General features: G+C 45.2%; 1 protein-coding gene across 1 annotated transcript; it reads left to right on the top strand.

Annotated features, from left to right (window-relative positions):
• Nucleotides 1-221: 221 nt before the first annotated feature.
• On the top strand, nt 222-15559 carry ZMPSTE24 (zinc metallopeptidase STE24; the record flags this gene model as incomplete). Its single annotated transcript, XM_080632462.1, has 10 exons — nt 222-338; nt 1770-1916; nt 4825-4911; nt 7089-7205; nt 8999-9151; nt 10712-10853; nt 11781-11941; nt 12361-12465; nt 13388-13531; nt 13833-15559. 10 exons carry the CDS (start codon nt 222-224, stop codon nt 14055-14057), a joined length of 1398 nt encoding a protein of 465 aa, XP_080488588.1. The 3' UTR covers nt 14058-15559.
• Between the last annotated feature and the right edge of the window lie 1341 nt (nt 15560-16900).

Here is a 16900-nt window from a genome sequence, read left to right as displayed (position 1 = left end):
CCACCGGCAGCTCCCGCTGCTCTCCTCCGCCTTGCCCAGGGCCCGCTGGAGCAGCGGCTGCGGGACGGAGGGTGAAGGCCTCAGGGCCAGGCCCACCCGGGAGCACCGCGGCCTGAGGGCCCCTTCCCACCTCCCCTCAGGGCCCGGCCCCGCCCCTTCCGCGCTCCTCCGGGCGCCAGGTGGCGCCGCAGCGGGCGGAAGCGGGGTCTCTTGGCGGGGCCATGGCGCTGCCCGGCGAGCTGTGGGCAGAGCTGCCGGCCGAGCAGCGCATCTTCTGCTCCGTGCTGCTCTTCTCATGGGCCGTCTACCTCTGGGAGGCCTTCCTGGCGCACCGGCAGGTCGGCGGGGGCACCGGGGGGGGACAGGGGCTCTGGGCCCGGCCTCACGTGTGGGGCGGTTCGGGTCCGGGCGGTGTGGGGCCGGCTGAGCCCGTCACCTGCCTCCGGAGGGCTCGGCCCCGGCCAGCCCGAGGCAGCGGCGCTGGGGCGCGGTGTCCGCCCGCGGCCTGCCGGGGTTTGCCGCCGGCTGGTTCCGGGGCGCCCTGGCAGGGGAAAGGGCCGGGCCGGTCGTGGCTCCCCGCCATGGCGCTCCCCACGCACGGGGAAGCTGCCGCAGCTCTGCCCGGGGGCCGCTGACCGGCACCTCGGTGAGGAGGAGGGGGAGGTTGGAGGAGTGTGACCCCCTGCGGGGGGTGATCGGCAGCGGCTCCATCACCCCAACAGGTTGGAGAATGGGAAGAGCAGAAGTGGGAGAAAAACCCTCCTGGGCTGAAGTAAGGGCGGCTTAGTAAGTGAAGGGAATGGGGAAATAAGCCCAGTAGTGCTGCAAAGGCAATTGCTCACCGCAGCCTGCGAGCAGGACAGTGCCGGGTCAGTCTCCAAGCAGCAGCCACCTTGGAAGTCAGTGTCGTTCCCCCCTTCTTCCTCTGCTTCTTTTGTTATTGCTGAGTGTAGCTTTATACAGCATGGGATACCCTGTGGGTAGCTCGGGTCAGCTGTCCTGGCTCTGTCGCTTTTCAGCCTGTTCCTGCGGTACAATAGAGAGGAAGAGGCCTAAACATAGCAGTAGGCAGCAGACTGGTGTTAGTGGCACTGGTCATGAATGCAAAGCAAACCAGCACCCAGACTGCTGTGAGGAGGTGAACTCCATCCCATCCATACCCAGCACAGCTGGGGAAAGCTCTTGTGAGCCATGAGATCAGCTAAAGAAGCCGCGCGCTCCTCTGCTCAAAGGAGGAGTGCATTCTGAGCTGACAAAGGTAGGAGCTTCCTTGGAGAAGGGATAAATACACTGGAACAGTGGGTGGGATAAGAGCTTTCACTCTTTAAAGCTGTGAAAGTTGTGAGTTCTCTACAGCAACAGAAACGTTCCTTTGTGCAGCAGCATCACAGAGATGTTTGCTTGTGAAGGTGCAGGGTTTGCAGAGGAAGATCTGGTGTTTAGTTTCAAACTCTGCTGCAGGAAGTCACATCCTGTGGAAAAAGGAGTTTGTGTGGTCTTTATGTAGTAACCGTATTGGAAGTAAGAAGTAGGCAGCTCAGTTTCTGGTTATAATGTAATAATAATGCCTCAGTTTTATATTTGGACCTTGATGGAAAATAGGGTTTTAGGAGTATTTGTTATTTTATGGGTTGTTTTGTTTCTTTTTCTCTTTCTGTTTTTAACTTCCTGTGCTGGCCCATGGGATCCTGGTGTGTGTTACATGAAAATCTGATCTATCTCCTTAGAAATACTGGCTCTAGACCTTACGTTTCTCTTGACTTTTTCAGAGGCGGGTCTACAGAACAACAACGCATGTACCACAGGAGCTGGGGCAGATCATGGATTCAGAGACCTTTGAGAAATCTCGTCTCTATCAGCTGGACAAAAGTACCTTCAGCTTTTGGTCAGGCCTCTATTCAGAGCTTGAGGGCACTGTAAGTACCTAAGCTCTACTCCAGCATTCGTATGGTACTTTTCAGGTACTTAAACTGTGAAATACTTTGATTCTTGGTGATCCCGTGCACCTGCACTGGTGGCATTCTGCACATCAAACAGTGACGTTTGGAAGGCCTAGGATTTCTTGTTTGTAGCTGTATTTACATATAAAAAGAAGGAATTATTCAGACAGCAAGTAATTTTTGTATGCAATGCTGAGTCATGCTGTACAACCGATATTGTATTATGCTTTCCACTGCCAAATAATTAAGCAGCATTAGAATTGCTTTGAATTATTACAATACAGGCCTTTTTCTGTGTTTGGAGGCACGCGACTACTTTCACTTCTAGAGAAAAAAAGAAGGTAGAAGGAAAAGCCTGTGAGAACAAGAAGAGTACCAATGGATACTTCTTAAGTGAAGAACAATTGCACTGGGCCAGTAGTGTTCATGTATATGAAGAACCAGAGCCACTGACTTAAAACAAAGTATTTACATGTGTGATTTACAAACAGTCTTAAAAGAAAGATTTTCTGTCTGAAATGTGCTGCTCATCAGTAGCACAACTGGGTCAAAAAGGAATTCCGAAATGTCTGGCATTGCAGAATATAATTAGAATATGATCTACTACATGATGAGCTTAAGGAAGCAAAAAGGTCGATTATAACAGGTACTGAAAATAGTACTGTTATGGCAGTGTGAGTGATGTAGCTCTATAACATAGAGCCTTGGTTTAGTGTGGGTGTCCCTGCCCATGGCAGGGGGGGTTGGAACTGGATGATCTTAGGGTCCTTTCCAACCTTAACTATTCTATGATTCTGATTCTATAACTGTGATTCGAAACTTGTACTTGCAGCCCCTCTTAAGTTTTGCATTCCTTATCTCTTTTGTGCAGCCTAACCTGGGCTTCATTTCATTTTGTAGGAGTTTGTCAAAATGTACATGTGCCCAGGCAGCTGAGAAGGCCAATGGCATCCTGGCCTATATCAGCAATTGTGTGGCAGCAGGGCCAGGGCAGTGATTGTCCCCCTGCACTGGGCACTGGTGAGGCTGCACCCTAAATCCTGTGTTCGCTTCTGGGCCCCTCACTGAAACAGAGACATTGAGGTGCTGGAGTGGGGCCAGAGAAGGGCAATGGAGCTGGTGCAGGGCCTGGAGCCCAAGGGTGATGGGGAACAGCTGAGGGACCTGGGGGGTTCAGTGTGGAGAAGAGAAGGCTCAGGGGGGACCTGATGGCTCCCTACAAGTGCCTGAGAGGAGGATGGAGCCAGGAGGGGCTGGGCTCTGCTCCCAAGGAGCAAGGGATGGGACAAGAGGAACCGGCCTCAAGCTGCACCAGGGCAGGTTTAGATGGAGCTGAGGAACAATTCCTGCCCCAGAGGGTGCTCAGGCATTGGAACAGGCTGCCCAGGGCAGGGCTGCAGTCACTATCGATGTAGTTATTTAAAAGATGTGTAGATGTGACTCTTAGGCACATGGTTTAGTAGTGGCTTTGGCCGTGCTGGGTTAACAGTTGGACTTGATGATCTTAAAGGTCTTTCCAACCTAAAAGATTTCTATTCTACAATCAAGCTGAGGTCTCTGATGTCTATGGTGTATGCAGTTTCTTCTCGACATGTATGTGATGATGAGTTTCTGTCCCTTTCTGGGATACTGAGCTGTGTCTTTCCATTTCTCAGTATCTGTCCTGGAATTATCAGATTCCAGCAGAGCTGAAGTGAGGTGGCCTCTACTCTCTGGGTTTGCCACTTTCTTAGAGTGTAAACTGCATCTTTGATTGGCTTTGAGAACTGCCTGAACTTGAAAGAGGCTTTTGTGGCCAAAGTTGATGAATTGGATGACAGTTTTGCAACACTTCCCAGAAGTCTGGTAGAAGTATGATTCAATTGACCAAGTTAATTGAAGGGGAGATGCTGAGCTAGGATTACTGCTATGCTGTATTTCAGCCTTTAATTATGTGGGTTTCTTTTTAACTAACAGGTAGAGTCAACATCATGCTAATACCTGTCATTGTTCAGGGGGTGGTACTTTTGGGATTTCCAGGTCTGAAATTCACAGGTAGCCTGCAAAGGAGAAACAAGCTTGCTTTGATCCTTTCCATCTCCTGCTGACGCTCAAAATACAGGTTATAAGAGTAAGCCTTTTAAAAATAACTAAGTAAAAACCAGGCCCTGCCTATACTGGAAGCCTGCCTACTTGAAAACTGATTTTTATGTATAGTGATGCATAACTTGCTAAGAAAGTCAGTAGGAAACATTTGGAAGTCAAGCTGCTTAACAAACACTACCAGCTCCTGCCTTGAACTACAATTAACACTTATTGAAATAAGTAGCTCTGTCTCAATCATTTCTTTGATGGTGTGTCCTGAGTAGACCACTCCCTTAGCAACCTGTATGGCAGGAGGCATTGCCAGACAGGCACAAGGCTTCCTTAAAGTGGCTGAAGCAGCACTAATGCTGAAAGTGTGATTACAGCCTTATTCTGAATGCCTTTCTCTGGGTAGGCAATGCAGGAGAAACTGTCCCAGCTCATTCAAGTTGCTGAATCTTGCATACCCCTCCTAGAGATGTGTTATACAGCCAGCCACCTGGCAAATGAATTTTAAGGTCTGAGAAATACACCTTATGAGTGAGCCAATGTAGCAGCAAAGTCTACAGTAAATTGGCTTGGAAATGTGCTTGTATTTCCCAAGAAAAAAAGAAGCTGGACCTGATTTCTACCTCTCTAAAGTAAAAATGAAGCATTGCCAAATGCTTCAGGCTTTCTTTGTGCACTGCTGGGATCAGAGGGGGACAAAAAGGCTAATTATCAAACTTTTCTCATTCACCCTTTAAAGGTCCTGAAATTCTAGTGGAATAAGATGCAGTCTGTTTCATATTGCCTCTGTGATATGTGTTTTGTTTTCAAGATGATTCTCCTCTGTGGAGGCATTCCTTTTCTCTGGAATCTGTCTGGTCAGATCTCTGGTGGTGCTGGGTTTGGACCAGAATATGAGGTAAGCAGCCCTTACATTTTTAAGCTTGCATTTAAGTGGGATTTAGCTACAGGTAGAATATAGTAAAAATAACAGATTTTCTGGTGAACATAACAATTGTGTGAGTCTGAGAAGCACAGCCAGTGTGTGACATGCAAGTCACACGTGACTGTGAGAATGGAGACCTTAGGCCCACTGTAGGAGAGGATCTGGTTCGAGACCATCTTAAGAACCTGAACGTGCACAAGTCCATGGGACCTGATGAAATCCATCCGCGGGTCCTGAAGGAGCTGGGGAATGAAGTTGCTAAGCCACTGGCCATCGTATTTGAAAAATCATGGCAGTCAGGTGAAGTTCCTGACGACTGGAAAAAGGGAAATATAACCCCCATTTTTAAGAAGGGGAAGATGGATGCCTCGGGGAATTACAGACCTGTCAGTCTCACCTCTGTGCCTGGCAAAATCTTGGAGCAGATTTTCCTGGAAGGCATGCTAAGGCACATGAAAAACAAGGAGGTGGTTGGTGACAGCCAGCATGGCTTCACTAAGGGGAAATCCTGCCTGACCAATTTGGTGGCCTTCTATGATGGAGCTGCGGAACTGATGGACAGGGGCAGAGCATTTGATGTCATCTACCTGGACTTGTGCAAAGCGTTCGACACTGTCCCACACGACATCCTTGTCTCTAAATTGGAGAGACATCAATTTGATGGGTGGACCACTCAGTGGATAAAGAACTGGCTGGATGGCCGCACGCAAACGGTTGTGGTCAATGGCTCCATGTCCGGCTGGAGACCGGTAACGAGTGGTGTCCCTCAGGGACTGGTGTTGGGACCGGTCTTGTTCAACATCTTTGTCGGTGCCATGGACAGTGGGATTGAGTGCGCCCTCAGCAAGTTTGCCGATGACACCAAGCTGTGTGGTTCGGTTGATACGCCAGAGGGAAGGGATGCATCCAGAGGGACCTCGACACGCTTGTGAGGTGGGCTGATGCCAACCTGATGAAGTTTAACCATGACAAGTGCAAGGTCCTACACCTGGGTCGGAGCAATCCCAGGCACAGCCACAGGTTGGGCAGAGAAGAGATTCAGAGCAGCCCTGCAGAGAAGGACTTGGGGGTGTTGGTCAATGAGAAAATGAACATGAGCCGGCTGCAGTGTGCGCTCGCAGCCCAGAAAGCAACCGTATCCTGGGCTGCATCAAGAGGAGCGTGACCAGCAGGTCGAAGGAGGTGATCCTGCCCCTCTACTCTGCTCTTGTGAGACCTCACTTGGAGCATTGTGTGCAGTTCTGGTGTCCTCAACATAAAAAGGACATGGAACTGTTGGAACAAGTCCAGGGGAGGCCACGAGGATGATCAGGGCTGGAGCAGCTCCTGTATGAAGACAGGCTGAGAAAGTTGGGGCTGTTCAGCCTGGAGAAGAGAAGGCTGCGTGGAGACCTCAGAGCAGCCTTCCAGTATCTGAAGGGGGCCTATAGGGGTGCTGGGAATGGACTCTTCATCAGGGACTGTAGTGACAGGACAAGGGGTAACGGGTTCAAACTTAAACAGGGGAAGTTTAGATTGGATATAAGGAAGAAATTCTTTACTGAGAGGATGGTGAGGCACTGGAATGGGTTGCCCAAGGAAGTTGTGAATGCTCCATCCCTGGCAGTGTTCAAGGCCAGGTTGGACAGAGCCTTGGGTGGCATGGTTTAGTATGAGGTGTCCCTGCCCATGGCAGGGGGTTGGAATTAGATGATCCTAAGGTCCTTTCCAACCCAAACTATTCTATGATTCTATGACAGAGCTGCTTGTCAAATGAGATGGTGGCTTGGGTTTTGGGGGACTTTTTGTTTGGGTGTTTTCTTTTTACTAAACCTGGCCGTGATCTTCCTGCACAGTAAAAGAGTGGGAAATTTGAGGCTACCATTTATGTTGTCTTTGCACTTTGGATGAGGTATCTATCCTAATTCTTATCCCAAATCCTTATATTGAAATTTGTTGCATCAGTATATTTCTTTTCTTTAACATAGAAAGTATTAAGTAATCTAATCATCACAATCATGTAATTTCTGTGGATTTATCCACAGAAATTATTCTTCTAACCAGTTTCAGTTAAACCACTGGCATAAAATCTATTTTTAAGACCCAGACTATTAATGGTAGTACAGGTCAGTAAAGATCAGGTGTATTTTGACTTTGTTTTTTTCCCCCAGATTGTTCAGTCATTGGTATTTCTGCTCCTTGCAACACTCTTCAGTGCAGTGACTGGTCTCCCATGGAGTTTGTATAACACATTTGTCATAGAAGAGAAACATGGCTTCAATCAACAGGTATTGTAGATAGCACTTACACTGACCTGACATTGTCAGTAGGTTTGGCTGGTCAGAGGGACTGGTCTGTCCATATCTGTGCCGAAGGTTTAGGAACATTTCTACTCATACTGCATAAAAATAAGAGCTGTGACAGTTTGTTGAGCGTTGCAGAAGTACCCATGTCTCACCAGAATTCTCTGCCTGAGCCCATGCCTTTGAGCAGAGAGAAGTGTGTATTCTAGGACCGAAGCAAAGACATTTCATACCTCAGCTATTCATTTCTGGATGCACTATTCTTTGCCTTTCATAAGTCCTTCCTTAGAAGTCTGGATTACTGAGAAGTCTGGGCCAGACCTGAGCTGTGAGCACTGAGCAGATGAAACAAGACAGACAAATTACTTTCCCCTTCATTTTGGTTCACTTACTTATTTCTTGTATCAGCTCATACTAAATGAGAGAATTCAGCTCTTCATTTGTATTCCTGTCAGGTGCTCACTTAATATCAGCCCTGGCTTCCTTAATTTTTCTCACCAACTTAGTTTAACCTGCTTCAGTATCAGTTTCTCATGAGATCGGATTTTCCTTTTGGGAGAACAGCCTCAATCTAGGACACATCATTAGCCATTTCATGCCAAAGCATAAGAGTATTTTCTGCTTTTGGACCCAGCTAGGGTTGTCTGCAGTACTTTTTGTTCAAAGTGTCCGAGGAAGTTGTTTCTTTGTGTTGCTTAGTTTGGTTTTTTACAGTCGAATGAGGTTTGGATGAGTAGCAGGTGTGGGATAAAGCTGCTTGGCTCATTCCAGTAATGGTAGAGATCCACTTGTACTTGCCAGTTTCATCTTCATCAGTATTTTCTGGTGAGCTCCAGCTGTGTGGGCATGTGTCCATACAATAGTGTTACTGCTGATACTAATGGCTGCTTAGCCACACACCAGAGTGTGTGACCAGAGTGTACATGTCTAAAGAATAGCCTAACATTTGGGGTTTATGTCCGATTTGTGTTTCTCATACTCACGGAAGCCTGGGGCATCAATCCAAATCCTTAGTTTTCATTAAAATCTGTTTTACCAGTATGCTTTTTCCTTTCCAGACAAGTTCCATATCTTTAACGTAGTCTGGGCTTTTTAATACAGCCTTGTTGGGAAGGATCTTTGCATGCTACCCCCCTCACTTCTGTGCCCGGCAGATAGCTGTAAGTAATGAAGTAAGAACTGAAAGAGCTAGTTGGGTGTTTGATCATGGGCAGGATCACTAGATCAGATTCATTCAGGTAGAGCTCTTTTGAAATATGTATTGCATCAATTAAAGTTAACACTGATTTTAAGACCTGAGACAGCTACATGAGTAACTGTAACTGCAAGTGGAACTTGGAGTGCCCAAGACCTGAAAGTCTTTCATAGGACTTCTATATGCTTCCAGTTTAAACAATCAGCTTAGTGGTAAGAGAGAGTTAAGATAAATGGAGGCAACTGTTAAAGGTAGTTTCCTCTATTACAGTAACTATGTTTCTGTAAGAGTTTCCGGTTCTCTAAAGATCCCATAATGTCTTGGATTTAGATTGGTAAAGGAATTAAAAGACAGATTAGCTTAAGTTTTTTTTTCCTCCTTTAATGAAGTACATATGTGCAGCACAAAATAAGGGTTCTAACAGCTTTTCTTAACTGACTCTGATTTCCTCATCCCATTGGTATTGCTGTTGTGTGATTTGTCTTACTTTGTTTCTGTGCATCCCCTGAAGGGATCAGTTCATTAACCACGGTGCCACATCAATATTTACATTGCAAATATCACTGATCTCTTCTCTTTACAGACACTGGGATTTTTTTTTAAGGATGCTATCAAGAAGTTTGTCGTGACTCAATGTATTCTGTTGCCAGTGACATCCCTTCTGCTTTACATTATTAAAATAGGGGGAGACTATTTCTTCATCTATGCCTGGCTCTTCACATTGGTTGTTTCCTTGGTGAGTATGAGAATGTGGTGGGATTTCTTCCAAATGGTAATTTAATTGCATGGCTCAGTGTGCAAAGGAAATGGAGAAAAATCTACATCTCCCAGGAATTTAGTGTCTACAGACTGTACCAGTGTGTCTTGCTCTCAGTGTACTTGTTCAGGAATAACAGCTCATATTAATTGTTCACATAAATGTATTATCTTAGGTTTTCTGTATTTAACACTGGAGTGTCTTCATCAATTGAAAAGTGAACATTCAAAAAGCTTGAATACAGATACTGGAAATAGAGCACACTGTGGTGAGAAGTTCCTTTTTCTTAAGTGTAGAAAGGGCACAAGGAGAGCTGCCAGCAGTTTGGCAAGACAAGGCAGCATGTGCTTTCAGCAGTAAAGTTTCCATGGGGCTTTGCCTGCAGGTTGTCAAACACCACATCTTAGTTGCATTTCTTTGTACTGAGAGGAGTTGCAATTTTCCACTCCTGGTTCTGCTTATAGAGCTGCTTTGCTACATTGAATTGGTCACTGGTGTTTTCAGCGCTTATATTGAAAGGATCTTTCCATATACACTGTAAGCCTCAGTGGAACAGTCCATACTTGTGGGTTGTTCTAGTGTAGCCTTACGATTTGCAAAACCAGGGAGATATTAGTTCTTCACTGATATTTTAAGTCTTTAGTCTTAAAGGCTTTCAAGACTTGCTTTGTCATGGAAGGATTAAGCTGAAATATTAAAAGAACTCATAGTTTCAGGACTGAGAGAAGATACAGGATCTTCTGAAATGGCCTGCCCTTATTCCTACACCTAAGTGGGTTTTTTCCCCTTAGTTTCCTTTATACCAGTCATGGACTGCTTTTATTCTTCTCATCTTTTCCTTAAAATATATATATAATAAAAAGTGTTGTATGATCCCATAAGAAACTTTCTGAATGTGTGATACAGTCAATCTGCCAGGCCTCCCCATATTTGTACTTCAGGCATTGTCTTCCATACCAGAGAGGCTTTAACCACTTGGCTTGCTTTATTGCAGCACATTCATATTCATGAATAACCTGGGCAATAGTGTCCATTAAGTCCACCCCTCGATCACGAGCCCATCTGTATGTTGCATCTCTGCCTTGGTGGCCTAAGATGTCATGGGCCCACTGGGCTAGAAGTAATTCACCCTTGTGTTGCCAATCTAAATCCATCTGAGCCACTTTGATCTCAGCTGCTTGATCCACCTCCGGCTTGTCCTGATGTTCCTCAGTGGCCTGACTCTTGGGTACATGAGCATCTCCATGGCGTACCTTCACCACCAGGTTCTGCACCCCAGCAGTAACATCTTGCCACAGTGCAGCAGCCCAGATGGGTTTATTACCTCTGTGTTGCCAGTTGCTCTGCTTCCATTGCTGCAACCACCCCCACATGGCATTTGCCACCATCTATGAGGACCAGAACTGATACCACATTTCCTTGTCTGCCACTTCCCTATCCCAAACTAGTATTGTTTTTTGCTTTGCCAGCCCCTCGAAACTGAACTCACCACACATTTGTATGTCTTGTTCTTAACATCTGTATCATCTGTGTTTGCAGGTGCTCGTTACAATCTATGCAGACTATATCGCACCTCTGTTTGATAAATTCATTCCGCTTCCTGAGGGAGAGCTCAAGCAACAAATTGAAACAATGGCAAAGAGCATTGACTTCCCCCTGACGAAGGTGTATGTTGTGGAAGGTAAGATTTTGAGTTTTTAATAAAAACACTTTGTAATTTTGCATTTGTGGATTTGTAGCTTTGATTGTGGACGCAGTAGTAGGGCAGTTGCTTATATTCCTCAGCTACTGTAATACCTGTCAATGCCTGTACCATTTCCTTTTTCTCACTTTGAGGTCAGGAAAGGGAAGCGGAATGTACAGCCTTAACTCAGCATCAACGTGGAAGACTTATTTTGGCACTGTAGACTGGAAATCGATAGCACAAGTCAGAAATGGAAGCAGCAATGAAGATTTTCCAGTTTTAGAACTTCAAACCAGAGCAAAAGTTTATTATTCTTTTCATCTTTTCTTGTCCCAGCTTAGCATTAAGAGAGAGCTGGGCTTGCTCAGCCTGGAGAAGAGAAGGCTCTTTAAGGGGAGACCTTAGAGCAGCTCCAGTGCCTAAAGAGGCTACAAGAAAGCTGGAGAGGTGCTGGTATCTGTAGTTCATCTCTTCTTCTCCTTATCTGTTTCTAACCTCTTCATCTTTATCTGTTTTGAATCATCTTTGCGAGCACAATGAAAGAATTCTAAACATATTGGTCCCAGGGCCTTTGCTAGGAGGGCAGCACTTGTTCTGTGTGGAATGCTCTTTCCACTCTGAACCTGAAATTGCATAGATAGGGCTTTTTTCCTGGATATAGATCTTCATGTGACAGCTCTTTTGTTTTTAGTAATTTTAGTAATTAGATGTTATGTATGAAACAAATTCTCTCTTGGAGTCAGTAAATGAGGTCATTGTTACATCATTTTAAAGTATGCTCCAACCTGCATATTTATCTGCTTGAGTTTGTGTGCTGTTCATCTGGGGACTTTGAGAATTCAGTCTGTTCTATGTAATACTGCCCAGTGTTCAGCGCATGGGATTAGTCACATCGTGGTCTTTAATGTACATTTTTCTCATCAGGTTCTAAGCGTTCTTCTCATAGCAATGCTTATTTCTATGGCTTCTTCAAGAATAAACGGATAGTACTCTTCGACACCCTCCTGGAAGACTATTCTGCCTTGAACAAAGAGCCAGCAGAAGGAGAAGATGGTGAGAATGAAGATACCAAGTCTAAAACCAAAGTGAGTTCATCTTTGGTTTTCATCATGTTGTTCACATTAACTTATTGGTGAGATATTCCCTTATGTTTTCTAATGTATTTTAAAGGTCCTGAGTGAGATGCTAACATCCAAAATCTAATGATTTCAACACCAAAGTATCCTTGAGCTTCTAATTGGAATTTCCGGGGCTGTGTGACTGGTACAGATAGCACCAAAGACACCACAGAGATCGACAGGGGCTTTAGCAAAACTCTGGTTTCCTGCACGTAAAAAATGAGCCTTCCTTGAAATTGGTTGAATAAGGAACCTGTTCTGGGTTTTAGCTCATGTTCCTTCACACGCACACAGAGACAGATCCACATGTGCATAATAAGTAAGAAATTTATTCAGCTGTGTTCAGTCATAGCTGATATTGCTTCTGCTTTGTTATATTCTCTCAGAATAAGAAGCAAGGATGTAAAAATGAAGAAGTTCTGGCTGTACTTGGTCATGAATTGGGTCACTGGAAACTAGGTCACACTGTCAAAAACATTATCATCAGCCAGGTAAGCTATGATAAACGGATGGTTTTCCTGGAGCTTTCTGTTACTAGTGCCATTTCCCAGTGCCAGCTTCCAGGTTTGCAAGTGCCCATTCATACAATATACTTCTGCTCTGCAACAGAATGTATGTTTGGTTTTTTCTTTGCTATGTCTACGTGAACATGCACTGGCCTTTCTGCCCCTTCTTGCTCCAACTGGTTGGTAGTGTCCCAAGTCTGGGTTCTTTCATCAAGCATGCAAAAAGCCAATAAACAAACAGGGTCAAGGTATTTATTTCATGTCTGCAGAGATGGGTGCTAGGAGATAATTCCACAAAGCTAGCACACCAGTGCTGCTCAAATCACAACTACTTCTACACCAAACATTAACCATATTCAGTCTTGTAATACGTATGTATTGTTATTCACTTACATGATTGGCTAAAACTTACTTGCCCAACATGTAGATTAATAAGCATGCTCCCTACAGTTTGTAAGATTTCCACTTCCTTAACCTTTTGAAGAGGTGCTATACCTGAGGTAGGTGGTCTGTGAGTTGGTGGTTGTGATCTTCCCCTGCCAGAATTGCCTTTCCCCTATTTTCATCTGCTTTTGGCAGTTCTAAAAGGTACTTCACAGACTGTTGCCCTAACAGACATTATTCACTTCTATGGTCACCATCTGGACAGACAATTTCCTACCCATTGCTAAAATTCAGGCAGGTCCACCAGAAAGTTTAGCTAAGTTAACATTAACCTTTAAGTTCAGAAAATAAGTGTTTCTTTAGTGCATGTAAAGGCCAAATGTTTGTTCCTCTTTGTGTATTTGTTCTGAAGTATCGATTTGTGGGGTTTTATTTCAGTGGTGTTTCTATGCAAATCTGTAATGTGAATAGGCCATGGTTTAGACTTAGATCATAATCTAAGAATGTTGTTTCCTTTTTCTAGATGAATTCCTTCCTCTGCTTCTTCTTGTTTGCTGTGCTAATTGGTCGAAAAGAACTCTTTGCTGCATTTGGTTTCTATGACACCCAGCCTACCCTGATAGGCTTGATGATTATTTTCCAGTTCATTTTTTCACCTTACAATGAGGTAAATTGATTTCAAGACGTAGATGCTGAAGTATCATACTCTTTAATGATTTTATTTTGACTGGGTTGGGGGGAAGTTTGAGGTTTCTTGGGGCTCTGTCTGGTATCTTGTTTTAGTAAGTAGGCTTATTGCTCCATGTTGGGAAGACCCTCAGTTTCAGGTGTGGCCTGGATAAACTTTAGTGGGATCATTCTACAGCCACAGTGATGTGTGGGATGTGGGAAGGTAGATAGTGTAGTATTTACTGATACCATATGGAACTTGTATTGTAAAATCAATTTTAATGTATTTCTGTCCCCAGGTTCTCTCATTCTGTTTGACTGTACTAAGCCGTCGATTTGAGTTTCAAGCAGATGCATTTGCCAAGGAACTCGGGAAGGCTAAAGACTTATATTCTGCTTTGATCAAGCTGAACAAAGATAATTTAGGATTCCCTGTTTCTGACTGGATCTTTTCAATGTGGCATTACTCCCATCCACCCCTTTTAGAAAGACTTCAGGCCTTGAAAGTTGCAAAGCAAGAGTGACAGGAATCCCTGCTGGTTCAGAGACAGCGCTTCCGTCTCAGAAGCAAAGTTCAGAGCTGCATTTTAATTTCTTCTTTTTAAATGGATGATGCCAGTTAAGTGCAATGTTAACAGCACCATAACCTGAGAATCCCCAAACAGGTATTAAATTATAAATGACTTTTAACAAAAACCAAAACTGTGGAAATGTAGACAAAGTACTGGGTGAAGACCTTCCCCCCACACACATTGTTTTTTCTCTATATATCATAATATAGACTTGTAAAGGGAGGAAAACAAAAGTATAGACTTCAAAGCACCTGTAGGTTTCAGTTTGTGTATGCCTTGAATGTTGCTTTTGATCTTTTTTCCCATTCCCAGCATTCTGTGAACTTCCCCAGGCTGAGCCCTCTTCACAATGAAGAGGGTTTGAACGACTTGATTTCTTGTATGACACTGCTTGTGCTTGCCAGCCACTGGTGGTTTAAAAAGTTGAATGCAAGTACAGGCCTTTCTCCTGGGTTCATGTTTGTCATAATTCAGAATGCTCCTTAATAAAACCTCCTTTCTCTGAAGTGTGGGAAGAAGGATGAATTACAGCTGCAGAAATGTGCCGTGGCTTCCTTGAAAAGGAGCAATGGTCGGTATTTAGTAGCATTGTAGTGGGATTAGGTTCCTCCTCCACTCTGCTGCTGGGGGTGTGGAAGGATGTTATGGGGAAGCGGAACAGGACCCATATGTTAGACAAAGTTGCTCATTCTCAGTTCTTCTCCCTTTGGCCTGTGAGCAGAACCATTAACAGCTCTTCCATACCTCATTTCTCTTGTCCTTTGCCTAAATTTTCTGTGATACAGAAGCATCAAATCTCTCAGAGCTGAACTTTCCCTCTGAGGTTTGTCCTCTGCTCCATGGAGGGTTTTCCATTAATATGGATCCAATTAAAAGAGCAGTGCTGGAATACTTAGAAAATATTCCTTGATGTTGTTCTGATACAAATTGCCCAAGCCACAGTTTATTCATACAGATCAGCAAAGGACGAAGTGGTGGAAATGGCTTCTGCATTGATGAGCTCAGATTTTTCTGATGAAAGATGGAATAAAATTTACTCTTGTTAAAGGTGAGCTATAGATTTATATGTGCCCTACAAATGGTTTGGACCAGACTGAATGCAAATACTTCATATATACCCTAGTTTTGTGTGTCTGTGGTACATGAAAAGGTTCTGCTCAGCTCTGTGCAAAGAGAGAAGTTGAAGCAAATCCCCATTGTTTCAGATGCCAGAGTATTCTCAGAGAATTTACCACAGCTTAAATTTGCTTTTCTGATTATAGGGAAAAATGCCTTCTAAGGTGATGGGCATGATGATGTCTCAGGTGCAACATGATACAGGATGTGGCTGGAAGCCGTTTGTATGCCTTATTCTGTTTATACCCTAGTGAATATGAAGCTGACCTAGAGATATGGACTTAGGAGACAGTTTTACAAACAGGGGGAGCCAGTATTTGTCATGTTAACTGCACTTAATAAATGGCCCTTTAAAATAGAAGGATTAATTTGAATGTGTCAATTCAGAAGAGTAAACGAATGTGTCAAGTTTGGAGTTTGAGATGCTGGTTGGTGTAAACCTGTGTTAAATGTGCTCTGAAGAACCCATTTGTCTCATCCATTAGGTAAAACTGGGGCTCAGAAATGAATTTTGTGACTATTTCAAGAATTCAGCTTGGCACAAATAAAAAGAGAGTAAAGTGGGATAATAGAGGAAATGCCACTTCCTGTGGAAGCATGAAATACTTGAATCCAAACCAGTGTTGAGGCAAGGTGTGTGTCCTGGAATTAGGCACACATCCCTTCTGGTTCATGATGAGTTTTGAAGAGAGGCAAGAAAATCAGCAAGAAGCGGGCTTCTGTCTTCTGTTACCTGTAGCTGATAATGTTCAGGCTACTCAATGCAAGAGCAGAGGCAGCACGCTCCACACCAGTACCATGGGGCTGGTGAACACTGACCAGCAGTGTCATGCCCAAAGCCTGATAGCTCCAGCTTCCCATTCCCTGCCTTACCAGCTTTTCCTATTAGTGTAAGTAGAAGCTTGAGGGAGGACATGGTGAAGAAAAGTCCCAAGCCTTAGGAGGAGACAGGAGGAGGACTAAAATCAGGATGTTTGATGGAAATGGGCACAAATGCTTGCCTTGCAGCAGTTTCAGCCCATGCTGAGTGTGGGCTTGAGCCCAGAACTCTCCGTGGTCTGGGCTGCACCCCATGAGCAGCAGCTCAGGGAGGGGATTCTCCCCCTCTGCTGTGCTCTGGGATACCCCCCCTTGCAGTCCTGATCCAGCTCTGGGGCAACAGCACAAGAGGGACGTGGAGCTGTTGGACAGAGCTGCTGCGAGAGCTGGAGCATCCCTGCTCTGGAGCCAGGCTGGGAGAGCTGGGCTGGGGCAGCCTGGAGAAGAGAAGGGTCCTGAAGGGGAGACCTTAGAGCAGCTCCAGTGCCTAAAGGGGCTGCAGGAAACCTGGAGAGGGGCTTGGGACAAGGGCCTGTAGGGACAGGACAAGGGGAATGGCTTGAACCTGCCAGAGGGGAGGCTGAGATGAGCTCTTAGGCAGAAGCTCTTCCCTGGGAGGGTGCTGAGGCGCTGGCACAAGGTGCCCAGAGAAGCTGTGGCTGCCCCATCCCTGGCAGTGTTCAGGGCCAGGTTGGACACAGGGGCTTGGAGCAAGCTGCTCCAGTGGAAGGGGTCCCTGCCTGTGGCAGGGGTTGGAGCTGGAGGAGCTTTAAGGTCCCTTCAACCCAAACCAGGCTCTGGTTCGATGCCTCCATGGGTCACGCTGTCACACACCCGTCTCTGCACCGCGCTCTATGGCC

The sequence above is a fragment of the Psittacula echo genome (assembly GCF_963264785.1).
Source record: "Psittacula echo genome assembly, chromosome: 21".
Classification (NCBI taxonomy): Eukaryota; Metazoa; Chordata; class Aves; order Psittaciformes; family Psittacidae; genus Psittacula; species Psittacula echo.
Note: the sequence above shows the minus strand (reverse complement) of the source record. Positions and strands in the feature narration are given on the sequence as shown.